Below are 22,913 nucleotides of genomic sequence, written 5' to 3' on the forward strand. Positions count from 1 at the left end.
TTCAGATTAAAAATATTCTGAAAAATAATATTTTCAGAATAAAAACTGTTTAATCCAAAAGTACATCCTACAAAGAAACAATTTTATCTTTTTCTTTATTTTTGATGAATTCTTGCCAAATTAATATTCTTAGCATAGTCTTCATTTTCTCAAGGCAAAACAAAGATTCTTTAACTTATTATTCCTTATTATCTAACTTATTATTATAATATATCCACCGATTCAACAAATATTCAGACATTGTTCTAAACGCTGAGTACATAGTAGCTGAACAAAACAGACAAAGCCCATGCTCTCTTGAGATTATATTCCAGTACAATAGCAGTATAATATAATTTCACAAATTCTCCCATAAGAATGAATAGTCTGACTAAAAATAGACATGAATGAATGAAGACACTTGATCTTAGTAAAGACATTTTAGTGTCATGAAAATTTCAGTTTTCCCAAAATTAATTTAACACAATACCGATAAAAATATCTACATACATTTTTATGGAATTAAATAAGTTGATCCTAAAGTTCATGTGAAAAATAAACATGCAAGAACAGCCAAGAAAACCCTGAGAAAGAAAATCTGCAATGGAGGGCTAGCCCTACGAGACATTAGAACATACCAGAAAGTGTGGTGTAGCACAGGTGTATGAATAGATAGACCAGTGGAAAACAACAGAAAGTCCAAAAATATACCAGTATAACAGAAAATTTAGCACATGATAAACATGGCATCTCAAAACACTGGGAAAAATATGAAGGTTTTTTTTTCTTTTTTTGGTTTTTCCTTTTTTTTTTTTTTTTTGTTTAAACAAATGTGCACCACGATGTTTCATCAAGACAAATGCCATGAATGTGAAGGCTGCAGTTTGCAATACACCACATTTAGAACCCAGCGAAGATGAATTAGACAGAGGTGGTAGTCATTCTAATTAAACAATCAGGTAACTTCACAACAAGCTGATTTGCAGCATCAAAAGTGTCCATTTAAGTTTCTTTTTTCTTGATGATCAGAGGGCCCACATTGTCTCCAGTCTCTTCGTTATGTTTTGTGTGAGCCCCATCACAGAATGGGAACTTTTTGGACCTCCAACAACGGCAGTACACAGCTTTATCTCCCAAATCCTCCATGTCAAAAGCATGTACTATCTTGGGGTTGTCTTTCTGGATGTGAAGGTTTATCATAGCTTTATTTCGATGATCTTTAACATAAAATATTTTGTAAGCTAGATAACCAATTGCAGCTGTCCCAGCAGCAATGGTAACTGCTGCGATCCATTCAACTAGTACGCTGGAACTGGAAGTCAGACTCATGGCGCCGTCGCTTGCAAAGCGTGTGCACTAGGATACCAAGCACCAATATGAAGGTTTTAATAACTATTTCTGGAACAACTGGTTAGCCATTTGGAAAAAGATAAAATAATTCATACCTTCCATCATACATAAGAATAAACTCCAGAATTTAACTTAAACAATGAAACTACACAAGGATCAGGAAGAAAAACATAGATGAAGTCTTTTATAATTTGAGTATAGGAAAAACCTTCCTAGCTATGATTCAAATACTAGATATAAAAAAGGAAACGAGTGATAGATTAATTTTTACTACATAAAAACATAAAGGTTAGTATAACAAAAACAATTTAAAATGTCAAAAGACAATTGACAATCTGGCAGAAAATATTTGCAACATACGTCTCAGACAAAGTGTAAAGAATGCTTTAAAATTTAGGGGATGGGAGAACCTTAAGGACATTATGCTAAGTGAAATAAGCCAATCACAAGAAAACAAGTATTGCATTATTCCACTTATATGAAGTAAATAGAGCATTTAAATTTATAGAAACAGAAAACAAAATAGTAGTTGCCAGGGGCTACGGGGAAGAGGAAATGAGGAGTTGTTATTTAAGAAGTATAGAGTTTCAGTTTTGCAAGATGAAAATGTTCTGGAGATTCGCTGCACAAGAATGTGAAAATACTACTAAACTGTGCTTGCTTTGGCCGCACTTATACTAAAATTGGAATGATATAGAGAAGATTAGCATGGCCCCTGTGCAAGGATGAACACAAATTTGTGAAGCATTCCGTATTTTTGAAACAAGAGATGCTGGCGAGGCTGTGGAGAAATAGGAACGCTTTTACGCTGTTGGTGGGAATGTAAATTAGTTCAACTATTGTGGAAGACAGTGTGGCGATTCCTCAAGGATCTAGAACCAGAAATACCATTTGACCCAGCAATCCCATTACTGGGAACACACCCAAAGAAATAGAAATCATTTTACTATAAAGACACATGCACACATAGGTTTACTGCAGCACTATTTACAATAGCAAAGTCATGGAACCAACCCAAATGCCTATCAATGATAGACTGGATAAAGAAAATGTGGTACATGGCCGGGCACGGTGGCTAACGCCTGTAATCCCAGAACTTTGGGAGGCCGAGGTGGGTGGATCACGAGGTCAGGAGTTCAAGGCCAGCCTGGCCAAGATGGTGAAACTCCGTCTCTACTAAAAATACAAAAAAATTAGCCAAGTGTGGTGGTGAGCACCTATGATCCCAGCTACTCAGGAGGCTGAGGCAGAGAATTGCTTGAACCCAGGAAGCGGAGAGTGCAGTGAGCTGAGATCGCCCCACTGCACTCCAGCCTGGTGACAGAGCGAGACTTCATCTCAAAAAAAAAAAAAAAAATGTGGTACATATACACCATGGAATACTACACAGGCATAAAAATGAGATCATGTCCTTTGCAGGGACATGGATGAAGCTGGAAGCCATCATCCTCAGCAAACTAACACAGGAACGGAAAACCAAACACCGCATGTTCTCACTCATAAGTGGGAGGTGAACAACGAGAACACATGGACACAGGGAGGGAAACACCACAAACCAGAGCCTATTGGGGGATGGAGGGCAAGGGGAGGGAACTTAGAGGATGGGTCAATAGGTGCAGCAAACCATCATGGCACACGTATACTTATGTAACAAACCTGCACTTTCTGCACATGTATCCTGGAACTTAAAATTTAAAAATTACAATAAAAAAAAGGAAATACTACTAAACTGTGCCCTTAAGGTTAAGATGATTTTATGTTACGTGTATTTTATCACAGTTTGTAAACATTTAGGGGGAAATAACACCAAAACTACAACAGAAAAATGGGCAGAAGATATAAACCAACATTTCACAATAAAAATATAATTGAAATGGCACTTAAACCATATTTTAAAATGTATAATCTTACTCATAATTACAGAAAGCAAATTTAAACTACCCTGAGATACCAGCTGTCACATATCAGACTGACAAAATTTTTTTTAAATATGACCCCCACATTCTTTTGTGAAACTATGGGGAAGCAAACACTCATAAATTGCTAGCACATTTTGGAGAGAAATTTTGCAAAATCTAACAACACTACATATTGAAGTCCCACTTACAGAAATTAAAACGATACCTCCAACAGTATGAAAACACACATATACAAGGTATTCATTGCAGCAAAATACTGGAAACATTTAAGAGTGGCTGATGCATACATTCGTGTTCTGTGCAGCTAATGGTGAAAAATGAGAAAGATCTCTAAAAATTGATGTGGAGCGATTTCCAGGATACATTATTAAGTTAAAAACAAAATACAGCCAGGCGCAGTGGCTCACACCTGTAACCTCAGCACTTTGGGAGGCTGAGGCAGGCAGATCACCTGAGATCAGGAGTTTGAAACCAGCCTGGCCAACACGGTGAAACCCCGTCTCTACTAAAAATACAAAAATTGACTGGGCATGGTGGCAGGCTCCTGTAATCCCAGCTACTCAGGAGCCTGAGGCAGGAGAATCGCTTGAACCCGGGAGGCAGAGGTTGCAGTGAGCTGAGATTGTGCCATTGCACTCCAGTCTGGGTGACAGAGTAAGACTCTGTCTCAAAAAAAAAAAAAAGAAAAGAAAAAAGAAAAACAAACAACAAAAAAGAAAAATCCAAGAGTATCTACAGTATGATGCATTTTGTATAAGATAAAAGGAAATAAGAAAACATACCTGCTCATTTGTAAAAAATTAAACACAGGAAGGATAAATCAAAAATTAATGAGACTGGTCATATGAAAGAGTAGCTTGGAACAGATAGAAAGTATGGGGGCATGGGAATAGGGTAGAAGAGATGGGAGATGCTTCTCTGAGGTGTGCTTTTGGTATAGTTCTGATTTTAAATCTTGTTTTGTTTTACCTGCTCAAATTATAAGTAAAAAAATCAACATAAATAAGGGAGAAAAGAAACTCCAAATGAAAACAAACCAACCACTGAACCTACCTGAATTTCAAGTTATTAATAATTACCAACTGAAAATGTATTCATAATTACCTACTGAAAAGGAGTGTAGAACTAATCAATACTGAACACAATATTTTAACCATATATCCTTATGCTAAGTACAAAAGACTATAGATGAAATTAAAATATGGTGAGCAGGTTTGTTTTTCACAGTAGTATGAGTTAGCAATTTTGAAATTATTTATGTATACTCTAGGATTTAACAAAATAAGTAAACCTTGTGGCTAATGGATGAAAGCCAGATTCCTCACTGTCAGAGAAGGGAGCTATGCATAGAGAAAGGCGGACAGGCTAGAATGAACCCTGGGGTGTTACTGGAATAGGAGGTATCAGTATGAATCCATGGGTTTTGAGAGAGAGAGAGAGAGAGAAATAATTATTTTCTAGATCTTCTGCTGAGAAAGCCAGGAAGCAATGACACTCAGTATCGAGGAGCACATTTTACACACATATCATGGTTTTTAAATACCATTCTCCACCAAAAGGAGCCAAAAATCCGTGGAGAAATTACTGATTACAGGGCTAGAATAGAAAAAGTATATATAGCATAATCCTGGAACATCTTATTGTGCCAGAAAGTAAGGACGTGCTCAAAGAATGACGGGATATGTAAAAAAAGATGAGAGTCAACTTTAAGGGCTCCCACTGGTCAAAGGTGGAACAACTGAACTTCAAAATTAATAATAAAGCCAGGCCCTGTGGCTCATGCCTGTAATCCCAGCTACTCAGGAGGCTGGGGTGGGAGGATGGCTTGAGCCCAGGAGTTCAAAGCTGCAGTGAGCTATGATCACGACACTGCTCTCCAGCCTGGGCAACAGAGCAAAACTCCATCTCTAAAAAATAATTATTATTATTAATAATAATACATTATAACTTAATGATTAAAAGAAAATCTATAGTCCACACTGATCTAAATGAGTGAATAAATGAAGAAAAAAATTAAAAGTTCTTTTTTACTACAGAATTCCAATAAAAAATGTAAAAGAAATGATAGAAAAATTACTATTTGGCAACAACCACAGTAATCATTGTTACAGGCAAAGACGTTAACATTATGGGAACAGATAAAGCATACAAGGGAATTCTTTGTACTCTTTTTTGCAACTCTTTCGTATGACTAAAATTATTTTGAGATAAAAAGATTTTTTAAATGTGTAGCCTAGATGGACATTTTTTGTCTCTTACTTTTATTTTTTTTCAATTAGTTGCTCACTCCAAAATTCTTACAGAAAGACATTTTCTATGTCCACTCCATTAATGTACTGCTTAATCTTTTTTTTTTTTTTTTTCAGATGGAGTCTCCCTCTGTTCCCCAGGCTGGAGTGCAATGGCGCAATCTCGGCTCACTGCAACCTCCGCCTCCTGGGTTCAAGCGATGTTCCTGCCTCAGCCTCCTGAGTAGCTGGGATTACAGGCGTGGGCCACCATGCCCGGCTAATTTTTTTCTTTTTAGTAGAGACGGGGTTTCACCATGTTGGTCAGGCTGGCCTCGAACTCCTGGCCTCATGATCCACTTGACTCGGCCTCCCAAAGTGCTGGGATTACAGGCATGAGCCACCATGCCTGGCCCATGTACTGCTTAATTTTAAAAGTCTTGTGATAGTCCCCAATCCCTCACTATATCAATGGGCTGACCTCTGTCTAGCAATGAACTTAGTCCTCTCACTACTCCAGCTCTCCCCTCCTCTCTAGATGATCTTAATAATAAGTGTCACCAATTACCCTGCAAAATCAGACCAAAGCCTAAGAATCATCCTTGGTTCCTCTTTTCCTCACCCTCCACATGCACCCTATTTGAAAGTCCTGTCGCATTTACATCCAAAATATATCCTGAGTCTAACAATTTCTCTCTAGCTCTATTGCTATCACTCTAGTCTAAACTATTCTCTCTCACCTAGACTGTTATCTTGTACAACTACCTGGTTCTTCTTTTATACTTTTGCCGTAGCCACAATCCATCTTCTAAAGAATCTAAGTGGGCTTTTTCATGTAATTGTCAAAGTGACTTTTTATCATTAATAGTAAATCAAGTTATGTTATCCCCATGGGTATAATCCTCCAATGACTTCCGATTGCCACTCTGAGTAAAATCCAAGCACCTTACCATAGCCTACAAAAGGCCCTCATATTTGGCTCCTGATCCCCTTTTCAAGTTTATTTTATATCTTCCCATGAGCTCAATCAGCATGCTCTAGCCAAGCTGGCCTTCTTTCAGTTCCTGGAACACACCAAGTTGTTTTCTCCTTCAGGTAACTTAAACTAAGCTGTTCCCTCTCTTGGGAAATTCTCAACCCCAGGTCTTTCCATGGCTGGCTCCTTCCTACCTTTCAGGTTTCCATAAATGTCACCACCTCAGGGATACTTTCTCTAACCACCTGCCTAATATGGCCCTGCTCCCTCACCAGTCACTATCGACCATATTACCCTGTATTTTCTTCAGAGTACTTATCACAATTTTTTATTAAATAAAATAGAAAAATTTTGTTTATTTGATTATTATATGTCTTCCTCATTAAAGTATAAGCTTCATAAGGGCTTGTATGTCCATCTTGTCCATCAATCTTCAGCATCTAGCACAGGATCAAGTATGCATGGATATTTGTTAAGTATCTCACGAATAAATAAATTATACGACAAAGATGATATTTTCTCAATACCCCAAACCTATAGCCGTTCTAGAAAGCAGGTCAGGGTCAAGCACTGAAATGTTATATAGAAAACTAAGCTTGAATAAAATTATTATATGACTATATAGTGAAAGGAAATTTATTGCACGTGGTTTTTGTTGCAGAAAAAAGACAGAAAAAATGAAATTTAAATTCATTATTCTAATTACGTATATTTAATTTATACCTTTCTAAAACCATTTCATCTCCTAAAATAAAAATATGTTTGACCCTTAGAATTAAAGTATATAATCTTCCTTAGCAAAACACTATCTAAGTCAAGTGATGTACTTTCAAAATTTTTCTTGAAAACTTCCTGGCCCAGCATGGTGGGAATGTAATCCCAGCACTTTGGGAGGTTGAAGCAGGTGGATCCCTTTCAGCTCAGGAGTGAGAGACCAGTCTGGGCAACATGGGAAACCCCATCTCTACAAAAAAATAAAAAATAAAAATTAGCTGAGCGTGGTGCCTCGCACCTGTAGTCCCAGTTCCTCAGGAGGCCGAGGCTAGAAGATCGCTTGAGCCTGGGAAGCAGGTGTTACAGTAAGCCAAGATCACTCCCCTGCACACCAACCTGGGTGACAGAGTGAGAAACTGTCTCAAAAAAACAGAAAAAAATTTTTTAAAAACTTTCTATATTATGCCCTCACTGTAGTCTCTTCACACTTCTATTACAACAGCTGTTATATTTTACTGAACATGTGTTTTCATATTTATTCATTCATCAATCATTCATTAAGTAACTATTTTTGGTGCTCGATATCATAGTAGTTGATTAAGAAGCAATTCCTGGCCGGGCATGGTGGCTCACACCTGTAATCCCAGCACTTTGGGAAACTGAAGCAGGTGGATCACTTGAGGTCAGGAGTTTGAGACCAGCCTAGCCAACATGGTGAAACCCTGTCTCTACTAAAAATACAAAAAATTAGCCAGGCATGGTGGCATGTGTCTGTAATCCCAGTTATTTGGGAGCCTGAGGCACAAGAATTGCTTTAACCTGGGAGGTGGAAGTTGCAGTGAGCTTAGATTGCCCCATTGCATTCCAGCCTGGGTGACAGAGCAAGACTACCCTGTCTCAAAAAAAGAAAAGAAAAGGAAAGGAAAAAGAAAAGCTGCTGTTGGCTGCTACGGTCAAGACGAGATGAAGCTCTAAGCTAAGGCTAGGACAAGAAAATGACTGTTTTGAGAATTATACAGAGCTCTTGGGGACTAAGTATATGGGAGGGAGGTAGTTGGGGAGGGGGAAAAAGAAGTTCAGATTCAGGTATTTTAAGCATGAGTAACCGGATAGATGGTGATAACAACTAGAATAGAAAATGAGCAAAAGGAGTCTTATGGAGGAAGCTTGTGGTCTTATTTTTTTGACACGTTGAATCTGACATATTTGTGCAAAACAGTCTCTGGGAGTCATCAATATATGAAAGGTAGTTGAAATCAGAAAAGGAGAGAATCATCCAGGGAAATTCAAGGAAAGAGACAAGTGACTACAGCCAGTCAAGGAAGAGGAATCCATGGAGATAACAGAGAAATAATAGAGAACCAGATGAATACATACAAGGGAATGTTAGAAAGGAAATAAATGGTCAGTGGTGTCAAAAGTCAGCTGAAATTGTCACTGTTTTTTATTTCAGCCATTCTAACAGGTATGTAGTGAAAACGAATCATGGTTTTAATTTGTATTACCATAACGGCTAATGATGTTGAACATCTTTTGCATGCTTATTTGCCATCCATATATCCTCTATGGTAAAATGTCTGTTCATATCTTTCTTTTTTGGGAAAAGGCACTTTATGTGTTACTATAACATTCTTTTTTTTAACTGATCAACCATAGGCATGCAAAAAGTTATCCTCTGAATGAAACTGCTTCCACAACCTGTTGTATAGAAATGGGTAAATTACAAAGGTGATTCAATTTGGAGTTCTCTCCTTTTTTATAGCACTTCTAAGCTATGTGTGCGACACATACCACAGAGGTAGAAAGGATCATCTTTAATAAATTATATTCTTAATTGCTGAGAATTTCTGAAAATAAAGCTGGCAAAATGCTAAACCAAGCCTTTGATGAGTCCCAAAGGACCACAGATCCATCAACTCCTATTTGAAGAATTAATCCCCTGGAGTGTTCTAGCCTTCCAAGGGCACTTGATAACAAGATCCACCAGGCTCTGAACAACTGCACTAAGAAGGCTTCTAACCACTCTCATCTGCTGATTCTTTGGGCCACCCAGTCCTGCTGGCAGAGTGGGCAGCGATTGTTTTGTTTCACCCACAGGGACATGCAGCAGTTGCGGACGGAATGATTACATTCTCCCACCACCACAACACAGTCCTCTTGTTTGTTTTCAGCTTGACATCTGAGACAGGCATCCATCACCTGGACTCTGCAGATGGCGCACGTATCGCACTCCACGTCCCAGCTCCACACGGCCACCGCTTCCACTTCTTGAGCTAGAACATCTTGTCGCCCCCCGACTTGGAGCCTGCGCTCCTGGACTGAGAGGTCAGGGCGTAGGGTTCCTCGCCGTCTTCCACGTCTGCCGTGGTAGCGCCGCAGAGCCGATGGCGGAGACGTTTGGTTGGGGAAAGCTGGAGGCTATGGAAGCTCTGTGGGGCCTCCCGACGGGCTACAGCGTCACTCTATTTTTCTTTTACCCATTTTATTTTCCTTTCTTTTTTGAGACGGAGTTTCACTCTTGTAGCCCAGACTGGAGTGCAGTGGCACAATCTCGGCTCACTGCAACCTCTGCCTCCCGATTTCAAGCGATCCTCGTGCCTCAGCCCCCCTAGTTGCTGGAGTTACAGGTGTGTGCCACCACACCCAACTAATTTTGTATTTCTAGTAGCGACGGGGTTTCACCGTGTTGACCAGGCTAGTCTCGAACCGCCCGCCTCGGACTCCCAAAGTGCTTGGATTACAGGCGTAAGACACTGCGCCTGGCCGTTTTTACCCATTTTCTAATCAGATTTTTTGCTTTCATACTGTTGAGTTTAAAGAGTTCCTTATATATTCTAGATACAAGCCTTTGTTGGATAGGCGATTTGTGAATATTTTCTCCCAGTGTGTAGCTTGTTTTTTCATCCTCTTAACAGGGTCTTTCACTGAGCAATAGCTTTTAATTTTGAGGAAGTCTAATTTACTGAGTTTTTAAAAATTTTCTGTGGGAGGCTGAGTCAGGAGAATCGCTTGAACCGGGGAGGGGAGGTTGCAGTGAGCCGAGATCACGCCATTGCCCTCCAGCCCAGGTGACAAGGTGAGACTGCGTCTCAAAAAAAAAAAAAAAAAAAAAAATTCTGGATTGTGCTTTTGAGGACATACCTAAAAACTCTTTGCCTTGGCTAGGTTTTTCTAAAAGTTTTATAGTTTTATGTTTCTCCTATGCCTTTTTCTAATTTTTGTATAGTTTTATGTTTTACATTTATACCTATGATCAACTTTTAGTTAATTTTTGTACAAGGTGGGAGGTTTAGGCTGAGTTTTTTTATTTTATGGATATCCAATGGCTTTCCCCCATTCGTTGAAAAGACTATTCTTCCTCCACTGAATGATTTTCCCAACTTAGTCAAAAATCAGGGGGATAGTGGCATGCTCTTGTAGTCCCAGCTACTCAGGAAGCTAAGGCAGGAGGATCACTTGAGCCCAGGAGCTCAAGACCAGCCTGGGCAGCAAAGAGAGACCCCCGTCTCTAAAAAAAAAAAAAGAAAGAAAAAAGAAAAAATCAGCTGGCTATATATACTTGTGTGAGTCTATTTCTGGGTCATCTATTCTGTTCCACTGATCAAAGTTTTTTTAAAAGACAGGTGGAGGCTGGGCGCGGGGGCTCCTCCTGTAATCCCAGCACTCTGGGAGGCCAAGGTGGATCACCGGAGGTCAGGAGTTCAAGACCAGCCTGGCCAACAAGGTGAAACCCTTTCTCTACTAAAAATACAAAAATTAGCTGGGCGTGGTGGCAGGCACCTGTAATCTTAGCTACTCAGGAGTCTGAAACAGGAGAATCGCTTGAACCCAGGAGACAGAGGTAGCAGTAAGCCAAGATCATGCCACTGCACTCCAGCCTAGCCGACAGAGGGAGACTGTCCCAAAAGAAAAAAAAAAAAAAAAAGACAGTTGGAGGTCCAAGAGAGAGAAGTATAGAAAAAATATCTTTTGGCCAGGCGAGATGCCTCACACCTGTAATCCCATCATTTTGGGAGGCTGAGATGGGTTGATTACCTGAGGTCAGGAGCTCGAGGTCAGCCTAGCCAACATGGTGAAACCCCATCTCTACTAAAAATACAAAAATTAGCCGGGCGTGGTGGCACATGTCTGTAATCCCAGCTACTCGGGAGGCTGAGGCAGGAGAATCACTGGAACTCGGGAGATGGAGGTTGCAGTGAGCCAAGGTCACACCACTGCACTTTAGGCTGGGAAACAGAGTGAGACTCCATTTCAAATAAATAAATAAATAAATAAAATTTAAAAATATCCTTTGAACTTGGCAGTTAGTAGTTATTGGTGACATTCATGATGAAGTGATGGAATTCCTAGAAGCCATATTGCCAAGAGCAGTGGGCTCAGTTGTGAATGACTGTATGCCTGGCTAGGAAAAATGAGGATACTAAACACATACACAAAAATATTAAATACATTTGGCAATTTATACATTAAATATTTATTAATGTTTTGGGATTGTTGTGTATCAGTAATTATACCTAGTAAAAAGAAAGATCCACATTCAAATTCTCCAGAGATGTTGGGTGGCCAGGTAAGGAGGAAGAAGAGCATTTTGAAAACCAAAACCAAAACCAGGAAAAGCTAAAAAGAGTTTCTTCCAAATATCCTAAATTCATAGAGGCTGAATTCACATCTTCAGCCTCTATCCCCCAAAGTGAATTTTAAGGGACTTGAGAAGCTTATACCCCATCTGAAAACATGTTGCATGATTTCCTCTTTCATGTCTCCAGCTCCGTACATTTCTTTTATGCTTTGCTAGTAAAGAAATTTTATGCTTTTGTCTTTCCACCAATCATATCATAGTCCCCTGTTGTCACTCATGCAGTCAGTGTCTTTTTCTTTTTTTTTTAATCTCTAGCACCTAGCATGTGGCTAGCACATAACAGATTCTCAATACATATTTGCTGAGTGGCTACTATATCATTATATCAATATTAGAATACTCAGTTGTTACCCTATGAAAAAGAGAGATGGATTTCCTTTATAACTGCCACTTTGAGTTTTTTTCAGTTCTTTGGAATAAGAATGAAAATATTTACATAATTAATCTGCAAATAGTGAATGCCAACAAAAATGTAATTCTTAAAACCCATATTGGTCGGGCACAGTGGCTCACAGCTGTATTTCTAGCAATATGAGAGGCCAAGGTGGGAGGATCACTCGAGTCCAGGAGTTCAAGACCAGCCTGGGCAATATAGTGATATCTCATTTCTACAAATAATTTTAAAAAGTATCCAAGCATGGTGGTATGTGACTGCAGTCCCAGCTACTCAGGAGGCTGAGGTGGGAGGATTGCTTGACCCTGAGTGGTGGGGCTGCAGTGAGCCAAGATCGCATCACTGCCCTCCACCCTTGGTGACAGAGCAAGACCCTATCTAAAACAAAACAAAACAAAACAAAAATCTATATTGCCATATTGTTGTTCACCCCATGTTTGTTCCCTTGGGAAAAGAAAATAAAAACCTCAGTTTCTAAATTTATTTGTTTTCTAGAATAGGACTTAGCAGGTGGTCTTAGAAGAAACTACTTTGCAATAATTTATTTTAACATTTTCAAACAAGAAATATAAAAACTTGAACTCACTCCTTTTTTTTTCATTTCACTGGTCATCTGTCAAAAACAAACAAACAAGATATAATTAAATCAAGGAGAACATTTTAAAATTAATTTAAATTGTTTAAAAATTAAATATATAGTTTTAAATATATTTATTATTCCTTTTAAAAACACCAGTTATATTGAGATTGTCTTAACTACAAATTAAAATGATCTAAGGATAAACTTTTTAAAGAGAAAACATAAACTTACAGTTTGAGGATAATCAGGCGGTGGTAATAGAGGTGTTCTTTTATCCAGTGTTCTGTCTAAATTTCTTTTGGCTCCATCAATTCTGAAATTTATAGTTAGAAATATGACTCTCTTGATAACATTATCATAAGTTACTAAAACATTACAATTTGAGCATTTTTCCAACTATACCAAGAGATATTCAAGAGTTATCTCACTGTATTTTTTTATGAGAAACAAATCCCAATAGACATTATCAATCAGACCTTAATTTGTAAAGAATGCATATATATGTAACAGGGTGAGAATCAAAATCAAAATCAAATTTTTTCAAGTATAACTTACTGACCCTTTAAAAATTAATCCCAATGGATAGTGGGCTCTTATATGTATCTCTGTTCAAATGTCTGCCAGTCTGTCAGAGAAGCCTCCCTGTATCCCCTATATTAAGTAGCACCTTCGCTATCCATCCATTTTATCCTCATTTACCTTGCTTCAAAGCACTTACCATCATTTTATATACAATATTTTGTAAACTGTTTTATTCACTGTGGTTATCCTCAGTGCCTAGAACAGTACCTGGCACATAGTAGCTGCTCAAGAAACAGTTTACCTTCAAAACTGCTTATAGATTTTTTACATCCATAAGATATAATTTTCTCTTTAAATTAAGTTGTACAATCCTATGGTGTAATCCATTTATCTGTCAATAAATATTTATTGAATGCCTATATTATGCAAATAACAATACTAGATCCTATTAAAATATAATAACAAATCTCAAGGACTGATGAACTGACTGAGAAGAAAAACAGAGTGCCATATAGGTACCCTGTGGTTCAGACAGGGGACAAGTTCACTTTCATCTGTGAAGGCCACATACACATGTTACCATTAGCAATGAGCTTTAAATGAAAGAGAGGATTTCAGGTGGAGACATAGTTTTCCTGGGATCTAAAAAACAAAGACCCCAAGGAACAGGAAGGCAAGGAAAGGATCAAAGGAGGAAAAAGGAAGCAGGGGTCGTTCAATCCACCCAAAGGTGACAGTGTCAAGTGGAGATAAGTCTGGAGAAGTGGATTGAAATATCCAGCTAAAGGCCTCAAAAACAAACTTTTTAATCCAATAGACAATGGGGAGTAATTGAGAGGTTCTGAGCTTGGAAACATATTTAGGAAGACAAATCCAATAGTCTATAAGGCTGGATATACTAGAAGAGATGGCCAAAGAAAAAAGCATACAAGTGAATTTAAAAGAGAATTCAGAAAAGATTGGAGGGTGTCAAGTATGACAGGAATGAGGAAAAACAACAATTGAATGAGCAAAGGAGATACCATCAGATAGGTAAGAGGAGAACCAAAAGAAAAAAAAAGAAAAAAAAATCTGAAGGAAAGGGCGTCCACTGGAGCCATAAAACCATAGACTGGTAGATGGCATAAAGAAGGACCATGTCTGTTTTGCTCACTGCTTTCCCCACACCACTTAAACAGTATCCATCAAGAGTAGGAGCTCAATAAGAAACTGTTGAATGATCAGAATAGCATATCTGGAAATGATCTTGCATATCTAGTTTAATACCTTACCTGATAGATGAATCCTCTCAGCAATATCAAGCTGTACCCTTGGGAGTCCAGGGGCACAGCTTGAGAGAACCATGAGAGTACTGTGAGATGGGTGGGGGTGTTGGAAGAGAGGTGGCAGTCATGACTTTATTTTATAAATTTTTGTGGGTACATAGTAGGTGTATGTATTTATGGGTTACATGAGATATTTTGATACAACCATGCTATGCATAATAATAATATCAAGGTAAATAGGGTATCCATCGCCTCAAGCATTTATCCTTTGTGTTTCAAACAATTCAATTATACTCTTTTAGTTATTTTAAAATGTACAATTAAGTTATTTTTTATTATAGTTACCCTGTCATGCTAGCAAATACTATGTCTCTTTTTTTTTGAGACAAAAGTCTCACTCTGTCCCCCAGGCTGGAGTGCAGTGGCATGATCTCGACTCACCAAAACCTCTGCCACCCAGTTCAAGTGATTCTCCTGCCTCAGCCTCCCAAGTAGCTGGGATTATAGGCTCAGGCTACCAAGCCCGGCTAATTTTTTGTATTTTTAGTAGAGATGGGGTTTCATCATGTTGGCCAGGCTGGTCTCAAACTCCTGACCTCAAGTGATGAACCTGCCTTGGCCTCCCAAAGTGCTGGGATTACAGGTGTGAGCCGCTGTGCCCGGCCCTTTTTCTCTTTTTGTACCCATTAACCATCCCCAATTCCCTCCCCTCATCTCCCCGACTACCCTTCACAGTCTCTGGTAACCACCCTTCTACAATCTATCTCCATGAATTCAAAGAGTTTAATTTTTAGCACCCACAGATAAGTGAATGAGTTTAATTTTCAGTGCCCACAGATAAGTGAAAGCGTGCAATGTTTGTCTTTCTGTGCCTGCCTTATTTCACTTAACATTATGACCATCCATGTTGTTGCAAATGATAGGTTCTCATTCTTTTTTATGGCTGAATAGTACTCCATTATGTGTATGTACCACATTTTCTTTATCCATTCATCTGGGTTCTTTGTTTTTGCTTTGTTTTCTTTTTTAAAGCAAGTTTATTAGAGAAGTAAAGAAACAAAAGAATGGCTACTCCATAGACAGAGCAGCCCATCCATCTGTTTATGGACACTTAGGTTGTTTCCAAATCATTTTTTTGTTTTTTGTTTGTTTGTTTTGTTTTTGTTTTTTGAGACAGAGTCTGGCTCTGTCGCCAGGCTGGAGCGTGGTGGCGTGATCTCGGCTCACTGCAACCTCCAACTCCCTGGTTCAAGCTATTCTGACGCAGCCTCCCAAGTAGCTGGGACTACAGGTGCATGCCACCACGCCCAGCTAATTTTTGTATTTTTAGTAGAGACGAGGTTTCATCATGTTGGCCAGTATGGTCTCAATTTTCTGACCTCGTGATTCACCCGCCTTGACCTCCCAAAGTGCTGGGATTACAGGCATGAGCACCGCGCCTGGCTTTTTTTTTTTTTTTTTTTGAGAGAGTCTCGCTCTGTCACCCAGGTTGGGGTGCAGGTGGCACGATCTCAGCTCACTGCAACCTCTGCCTCCCAGGTTCAAGTGATTCTCCTGCCTCAGCCTCCTGAGTAGCTGGGATTACAGGCACCCACCACCACGCCCAGCTAATTTTTGTATTTTTAGTAGAGACAGGGTTTCACCATGTTGGCCAGGCTGGTCTCGAACTCCTGACCTCAGGTGATCCACCCCTGTTTGCTATTTTCATGTCTTCTTTTGAGAAATGTCCATTTAGATCTTTTGCCTATTTTAAATCGGATTACTAGATTTTTTTTTCCTATAGAGTTTGTATTAGGCCATTCTTGCATTGCTATAAATAACTAAGACAGGTGTGGTGACTCATGCCTGTAATTCCAGTCCTTTGGGAGGCCATGGCAGGAGGATTGCTTGAGCCCAAGAGTTTGAAACTAGACTGGGCAACATAGTGAGACTTTGTTTCCAAAATAAAAAAAAAGGAAATTTTTAAAAAAGAGAGAAATACCTGAGACTGGGTAATGTATAAAGAAAAGAGGTGTAATTGGCTCCTGGTTCTGCAGGCTGCACAGGAAGCATAGCAGCATCTGCTGTTGGGGAGGCCTCAGAAAGCTTATAATCATGGTGGAAGGTGAAGGAAGAGCAGGCATGTCACATGGTGAAAGCAGAAGCAAGAGCAGAGATGGGAGGCACACTTTGAAGCAACCAGATCTCATGAGAACTCACTATTGTGAGGACAGCATCAAGGGGATGGTGCTTAACCATTTATGAGAAATCTAACCCCATGATCCAATCACCTCCCACCAGGCCCCACCTCCAAAACTGAGGAATACAATTCAACATGAGATTTCAGTGGGGTCACACATCTAAACTTATTAGAGTTGTTAGAGCTCTTTATATATTATGGTTATTAATCCCTTGTCAGATGGGTAGTTTGCAAATATTTTTTCCCATTCTATGGGTTGTCTCATCATGTTATTTCCTTTGCTGTGAGGAAGCTTTTTAACTTGATATGATCCCATTTGTCTATTTTTGCTTTTGTTGCCTATATTCGTGGGGTATTACTCAAGAAATCTTTGCCCACTCCAATATTCTGGAGAGTTTCACCCAGTTGTTTTCTTGTAGTAGTTTCATAGCCTTAGATTTAAGTCTTTTTTTTCTCTTTTGAGACAGTGTTTCACTCTTGTTGCCCAGGCTGGAGTGCAATAGCGCAATCTTGGCTCACCGCAACCTCTGCCTCCTGGGTTCAAGCGATTCTCCTGCCTCAGCCTCTTGAGTAGCTGGGATTACAGGCATGCAGCACCATGCCCAGTTAATTTTGTATTTGTAGTAGAGATGGGGTTTCTCCATTTTGGTAAGGCTGGTCTTAAACTCCCGACCTCAGGTGATCCACGCGCCTTGGCCTCCCAAAGTGCTGCGATTACAGGCGTAAGCCAGTGCACCTGGCCTAGGATTGTTTCTTCTATATCTGTGAAGAACGTCATTGGTATTTTGATAGAGATTGTATTGACTCTGTAGATATTTGGGGGGTAGTAAAGACACTTTAACAATATTAATTCTGTTGGGCTGGGCATGGTGGCTCACGTCTATAATCCCAGCGCTTTGGGAGGCCGAGGCGGGCAGATTACCTGAGGTCGGGAGTTTGAGACCAGCCTGACCAACATGGAGAAACCCCATCTCTACTAAAAATACAAAATTAGCTGGGCGTGGTGCTGCATGCCTGTAATCCCAGCTACTCAGGAGGCTGAGGCAGGAGAATCGCTTGAACCTGGGAGGCAGAGGTTGCGGTGAGCTGAGATCGTGCCATTACACTCCAGCCTGGGCAACAACAGCGAAACTCCATCTCAAAAAAATAAAATAAAATAAAAAAATAAAAAACAATATTAATTCTGCTAATCCATGAACATGGAATATCTTTCCATTATTTTCTGGACTTTTCAATTTCTTTTTCTTTCTTTCCTTTTTTTTTTTTGTTTTTGTTTTTTTGTTTTTTTTTGAGGCAGAGTTTTGCTCTTTGTTGCCCAGGCTGGAGTGCAGTGGCATGATCTTCACTCACTGTAACCTCTGCCATCAGGGTTCTAAGCAATTCTCCTGTGCCATTGGGGTTCTAAGCAATTCTCCTGTCTTAGCCTCCCAAATAGCTGGGATTACAGGTGCCCGCCACCACACAGCTAATTTTTGTATTTTTAGTAGAGATGAGGTTTCACCATGTTGGCCAGGCTGGTCTTAAACTCCTGACCACAGGTGATCCACCCGCCTCAGCCTCCCACAGTGCTGGGATTACAGGCATGAGCTATCGCGCCTGGCCGATGAATGACCTTTTTAATGTGTTGTTGAATTTGTTCTGCTAGTATTTTGTTGAGGATTTTTGTATCAATATTCATCTGTGATATTGGCCTGCAGTTTCCTTTTTTTGATGTATCTTTGTCTAATTTTGGTATCAGGGTAATACTGGCCTCAAAAAATGAGTTTGGAAGTATTCCCTCCTCTATTTTTCAGACTAGTTTAAGTAGCATTGGTATTAGTTCCTCTTTAAATGTTTAATGTAATTCAGCAGTGAAGTCATTGGGGTCTGGGGTTTTTTTGCTGGAAGACGTTTTATTATGGCTTCAATCTCATTACTTGTTAATGGTCTGTTCAGGTTTTGGATTTCTTCATGGTTCAATCTTTGTAGGTTGTATGTGTCTACAAATTTATCCATTTCTTCTAGATATTCCAATTTATTGGCATACAGTTGCTCATCGTGGCCACTAATGATCCTTTGAATTTCTGCAGTATCAATTGTAATGTCTCCTTTTTCATCTCTGATTTTATTTATTTGGATCCTCTCTCTTTTTTTCTTAGTCTGGTTAAAGGTTTGTCTATTTTGTTTAACTTTTTAAAAAAATCAACTTTCTGTTTCATTCATCTTTTGTATTGTTTTCTTCATTCCAATGTCATTTATTTCTCCTCTGATCTTTATTATTTACTTTCTTCAGCTAATTTTGGTTTGGTTTGCTCTTGTTTTGTCATTTGTTAAGATGCATCACTAGGTTATTTATTTGAAGTTTTTCGTCTTTGTTGATGTAGGCACTTACAGCTATAAATTTCTCTTTTAGTACTGCTTTCACTATCCCACAGGTTTTCGTATGTTGCATTCCATTATCATTTGTTTCAAGAAAATTTTCAATTTCCTTCTTAATTTCTTCATTGACTCACTGGTCACACAAAGCACATTTTTAAATTTCCATGTGTTTGTATAGTTTCCAAAATTCCTCGTTATTGATTTCTAGTTTTATTCCACTGTGGTCAGAGAAGGTGCTTGATATTATTTCAAATTTTTTGAATGTTTTAAGACTGGTTTTGTGACCTAACATATGGTCTATCCTTGATAATGATTCATGTGCTCAGGAGAAAAATGTGTATTCTGCAGTTGTTGGAGGAAATGTTCTGAAAATATCTGCTATGTCCATTTGGTCTATCGTGCAAATTAAGTCTGATGTTTGTTGACTTTCTGTCTGGAAGATCTGTCCAATGCTGAAAATGGGTTGTTGAAGTCTCCAGCCATTATTGTATTGAGGTCTATCTCTCTCTTTAGCTTGAATAATATTTGCTTTATATATCTGGGTGCTCCAGTGTTAAGTGCATATATATTTACAACTGTCATATTCTCTTGCTGAATTGACCACTTTATCATCATGTAATTACCTTCTTTGTCTCTTCTTAAAATTTTGTCTTGAAATCTATTTTGTCTGATATAAGTATAGCTACTCCCACTCTTATTTGGTTTCCACTGGCCTGGAATATCTTTTTCTGTTCCTTTATTTTCAGTCTATGCAATGTCTTTATAGGTGAAGTGTGTTTGGGTCTTGTTTTTTTTGTTGTTTGTTTGTTTGTTTTTGAGATGGAGTTTCACTATTTTTGCCCAGGCTGGAGTGCAATGGTGCAACCTTGGCTCACTGTAACCCCTGCCTCCCAGGTTCAAGCAATTCTCTTGCCTCGGCCTCCCAAGTAGCTGGGATTACAGGCACACACCACTACGCCCAGCTAATTTTGTATTTTTAGTAGAGACGGGGTTTCACCATGTTGGCCAGGCTGGTCTTGAACTCCTGACCTCCAGTAAGCCACCTGCCTTGGCCTCCCAAAGTGCTGGGATTAGAGGAGTGAGCCACCGTGCCTGGCCTGGGTCTTGCTTTTTTATCCATTCAGCCATTCTGTGTCTTTCAACTGGAAAGTTTAGGCCATTTACATTCAATGTAATGGCAGGACTTACTCCTGCCATTTTGTTATTTGTTTTCTGGTTTTGTGATCTTCTCTTTCTTCTTTCCTTCCTTCCTGTCTTCCTTTATTGAAGGTGATTTTCTCTGGCGGTATGATCTAATTTCTTGCTTTTTATTTTTTGTGTATCCATTGTGAGGCTACCATGAGGTTTGCAAATACTATCTTATAACCCATTATTTTATGCTGATGATAACTTAATATTGCTTGGATAACCAACAAATAAGCAAAAAGAAGAAAAGTAATAAAAACTGTTTTTTTTTTTTTTTTTTCTTGACAGGGTCTCATTCTGACACCCGAGCTGGAGTACAGTGGTATGATCTTGGCTCATTGTAACCTCTGCCTCCTGGGCTCAAGCAATCCTCCTGCCTCAGCCTCCTGAGTAACTGGAACTACAGGCATGCACCACCATGCCCAGCTAACTTTTTGTATTTTTTGTAGAGATAGGATTTCTCTATGTTGCCTAGGCTGGTCTCCAACTCCTGGACTCAAGTGATCCACCTGCCTCAGCACCCGAAACTGCTGGAATTACAGGCAAGAGTCACCGTGCCCAGCCAGTAATAAAAACTCTACACACCTTGATTTCATCACCCTGCTTTTTAACTTTTTGTTGTTTCTATTTGTATCTTATTATACTTTCTATGTCTTTTTTTTTCTTGTTACAGAACAATAAACACCTTTATTACATAAGCAAAGACAGAAAGGATGAGGATTTATTTGGCTTTCTGGGCCTTGATTTTCCAAAGATAAAACTCCAACTCCCAGGTCTCTAGCACATAGCCATCTGCTGGGCCCCACTGTTCTGGCCTTGATGTGATGCACGCAAGACGTTTGCCCTGCTGGAACTGTTCCTCCAGAAGACTGCTAATTTTGGCATTCTTTTTCCTTTCATCATATTTCTTCTAAATTTTTTTAGATTGTTTTTATTTAAAATCTCTTCCTCCTCAGGAGTCAGCTTGGCCCCCTTCTTGCTGCCCAGGGACAATGCACACTGGGACTTGCACCACTGTCAGTAGAGTGTGCCGTCACTGAGCATGATGCAGTTCTTCAACAGCATCTTGGTATGGACCAGTTTGTTATTGGACACATTGTAGACAACATTGATAATCCTTGTTTTGCATCTACAACACTCTGAGACCTAGGAGAAATTCCCTACATCCAGCCTCAAGGTACGGTATTTCTTGTTATGTCCCTGCACACGGACTGTGTGGATGCAGCGGGGGCCAATCTTGTTGTTGGCAGCGGGGCACTCCACCTCATACTTCCAATTCTTGTGGGAGGGCTTACTCTTGCCCCTATCTTGCAGCACTTGTGCCAGACATCCTGAGAGAAGCCCATTGCTTGGCACCTGTACTGTCTATGTCTTGAAAAATTGTTATAGTTATTATTTTGATTGGTTCATCTTTTAGTCTTTCTACTTAAGAGTAGTTTACACACCACAGTTACAGTGTTATATTCTGTGTTTTTTCTCTGTACTTAATATTACCAGTGAGTTTTGTACTTTCAGATGATTTCTTACTGCTCATTAATATCCTTTTCTTTCTGATTGAAGTACTTTCTTCAGCATTTCTTGTAAGACAGGTCTGATGTTGATGAAATCCTTTAGCTTTTGTTTGTCTAGGAAAGTCTTTATTTCTCTTTCATGTTTAAAGCATATTTTTTCCAGATGCAGTAGTGTAAGGTTCCTTCAGCACTTTAAATATCTCATTCCACTCTCTCTTGGCTTGTAAGGTTTCCACTGAAGTCTGCTGCCAGACATACTGGAGTTCCATTGTATGTTATTTGTTTCTCCTGCTGCTTTTAGGATCCTTTCTTCCTCTTTAAGCTTTGGGAGTTTGATTATTAAATGCCTTGAGGGGCCAGGTGTGGTTGCTCATGTCTGTAATCCCAGCACTTTAGGAGGCTGAGGGAGGTGGATAACTTGAGGTTAGGAGTTTGAGACCAGCCTGGCCAACATGACAAAACCCCATCTCTACTAAAAATACAAAAAAATTAGCAGGGTGTGGTGGCATGTGCCTGTAATCCCAGCTACTCAGGAGGCTGGGGCAGAAGAATCACTTGAACCCAGGAGGCAGAGGTTGCAGTGAGCTGAGATCGCACCACTGTACTCTAGCCTGGGTGACACAGCAAGACTCCACTCCATCTCAAAAAAAAAAAAAAAAAAAATTCTTGAGGTCATCTTCTTTGGGTTAAATGTTAAATCTGCTTGGTGTTCTATAACCTTCTTGTACTTGAATGTCAATTATCTTTTTCGAGGTTTGGGAAGTTCTCTGATATTATCTCTTTGAATAAACCTTCTATCCTGTCTCTTTCTCTACCTCCTCTTTAACGCCAATTACTCTTAGATTTGCCCTTTGGAGGCTGTTTTCTAGATCTTGTAGGCATGTTTCATTCTTCTTTATTCTTTTTTTTTTTTTTTTTTGTCTCCTCTGTGTATTTTCAAATAGCCTGTCTTCAAGTTCACTAATTCTTTCTGCTTGATCAATTCTGTCATTAAAACTGCTATTAAAAGAACGCTGATCCAGTCTTCAGTATTTCAATCGCATTTTTCAACTCCAGAATTTCTGCTTGATTTTTAATTATTTCAATCTCCTTAAGTTTATCTGATATAGTTTGA

The 22,913-nt window shown here is 39.2% G+C and overlaps 2 protein-coding genes, 1 non-coding gene and 2 pseudogenes across 3 annotated transcripts in view; 1 reads left to right on the forward strand and 4 right to left on the reverse strand.

Moving 5' to 3' along the window:
* The window catches only part of DNAH12 (dynein axonemal heavy chain 12), a 236,638-nt gene that overhangs the window by 202,024 nt on the left and 11,701 nt on the right, over positions 1–22,913 (reverse strand). Inside the window, exons 2-3 of the mRNA XM_033210211.1 lie at positions 13,011–13,092; positions 12,786–12,812 (exon numbers count right to left, since the gene is read on the reverse strand). Coding sequence (XP_033066102.1) covers positions 12,786–12,812; positions 13,011–13,092 — 109 coding nt within the window. The remainder of the gene's footprint in view (positions 1–12,785; positions 12,813–13,010; positions 13,093–22,913) is intronic.
* LOC117083039 (CDGSH iron-sulfur domain-containing protein 1-like) lies at positions 767–1,349 on the reverse strand. Its single transcript, XM_033210210.1, has one exon. It carries the CDS (start codon positions 1,306–1,308, stop codon positions 982–984), a length of 327 nt encoding a protein of 108 aa, XP_033066101.1. The 5' UTR covers positions 1,309–1,349; the 3' UTR covers positions 767–981.
* LOC117084580 lies at positions 1,983–2,088 on the forward strand. The gene has a single exon (XR_004437512.1). It is a non-coding gene; the product is annotated as a U6 spliceosomal RNA (small nuclear RNA).
* Positions 9,192–9,943, reverse strand: LOC117084503 (annotated as a pseudogene).
* Positions 20,883–21,683, reverse strand: LOC117083038 (annotated as a pseudogene).

Source organism: Trachypithecus francoisi, unplaced genomic scaffold (assembly GCF_009764315.1).
Source record: "Trachypithecus francoisi isolate TF-2019V2 unplaced genomic scaffold, Tfra_2.0 Lachesis_group0, whole genome shotgun sequence".
In the NCBI taxonomy this organism is placed as follows: Eukaryota; Metazoa; Chordata; class Mammalia; order Primates; family Cercopithecidae; genus Trachypithecus; species Trachypithecus francoisi.

What these genes read in the sequence shown, in the direction of transcription:
- LOC117083039 (XM_033210210.1), bottom strand. Translation starts at nt 1,308, where the DNA reads ATGAGTCTGACTTCCAGTTCCAGCGTACTAGTTGAATGGATCGCAGCA.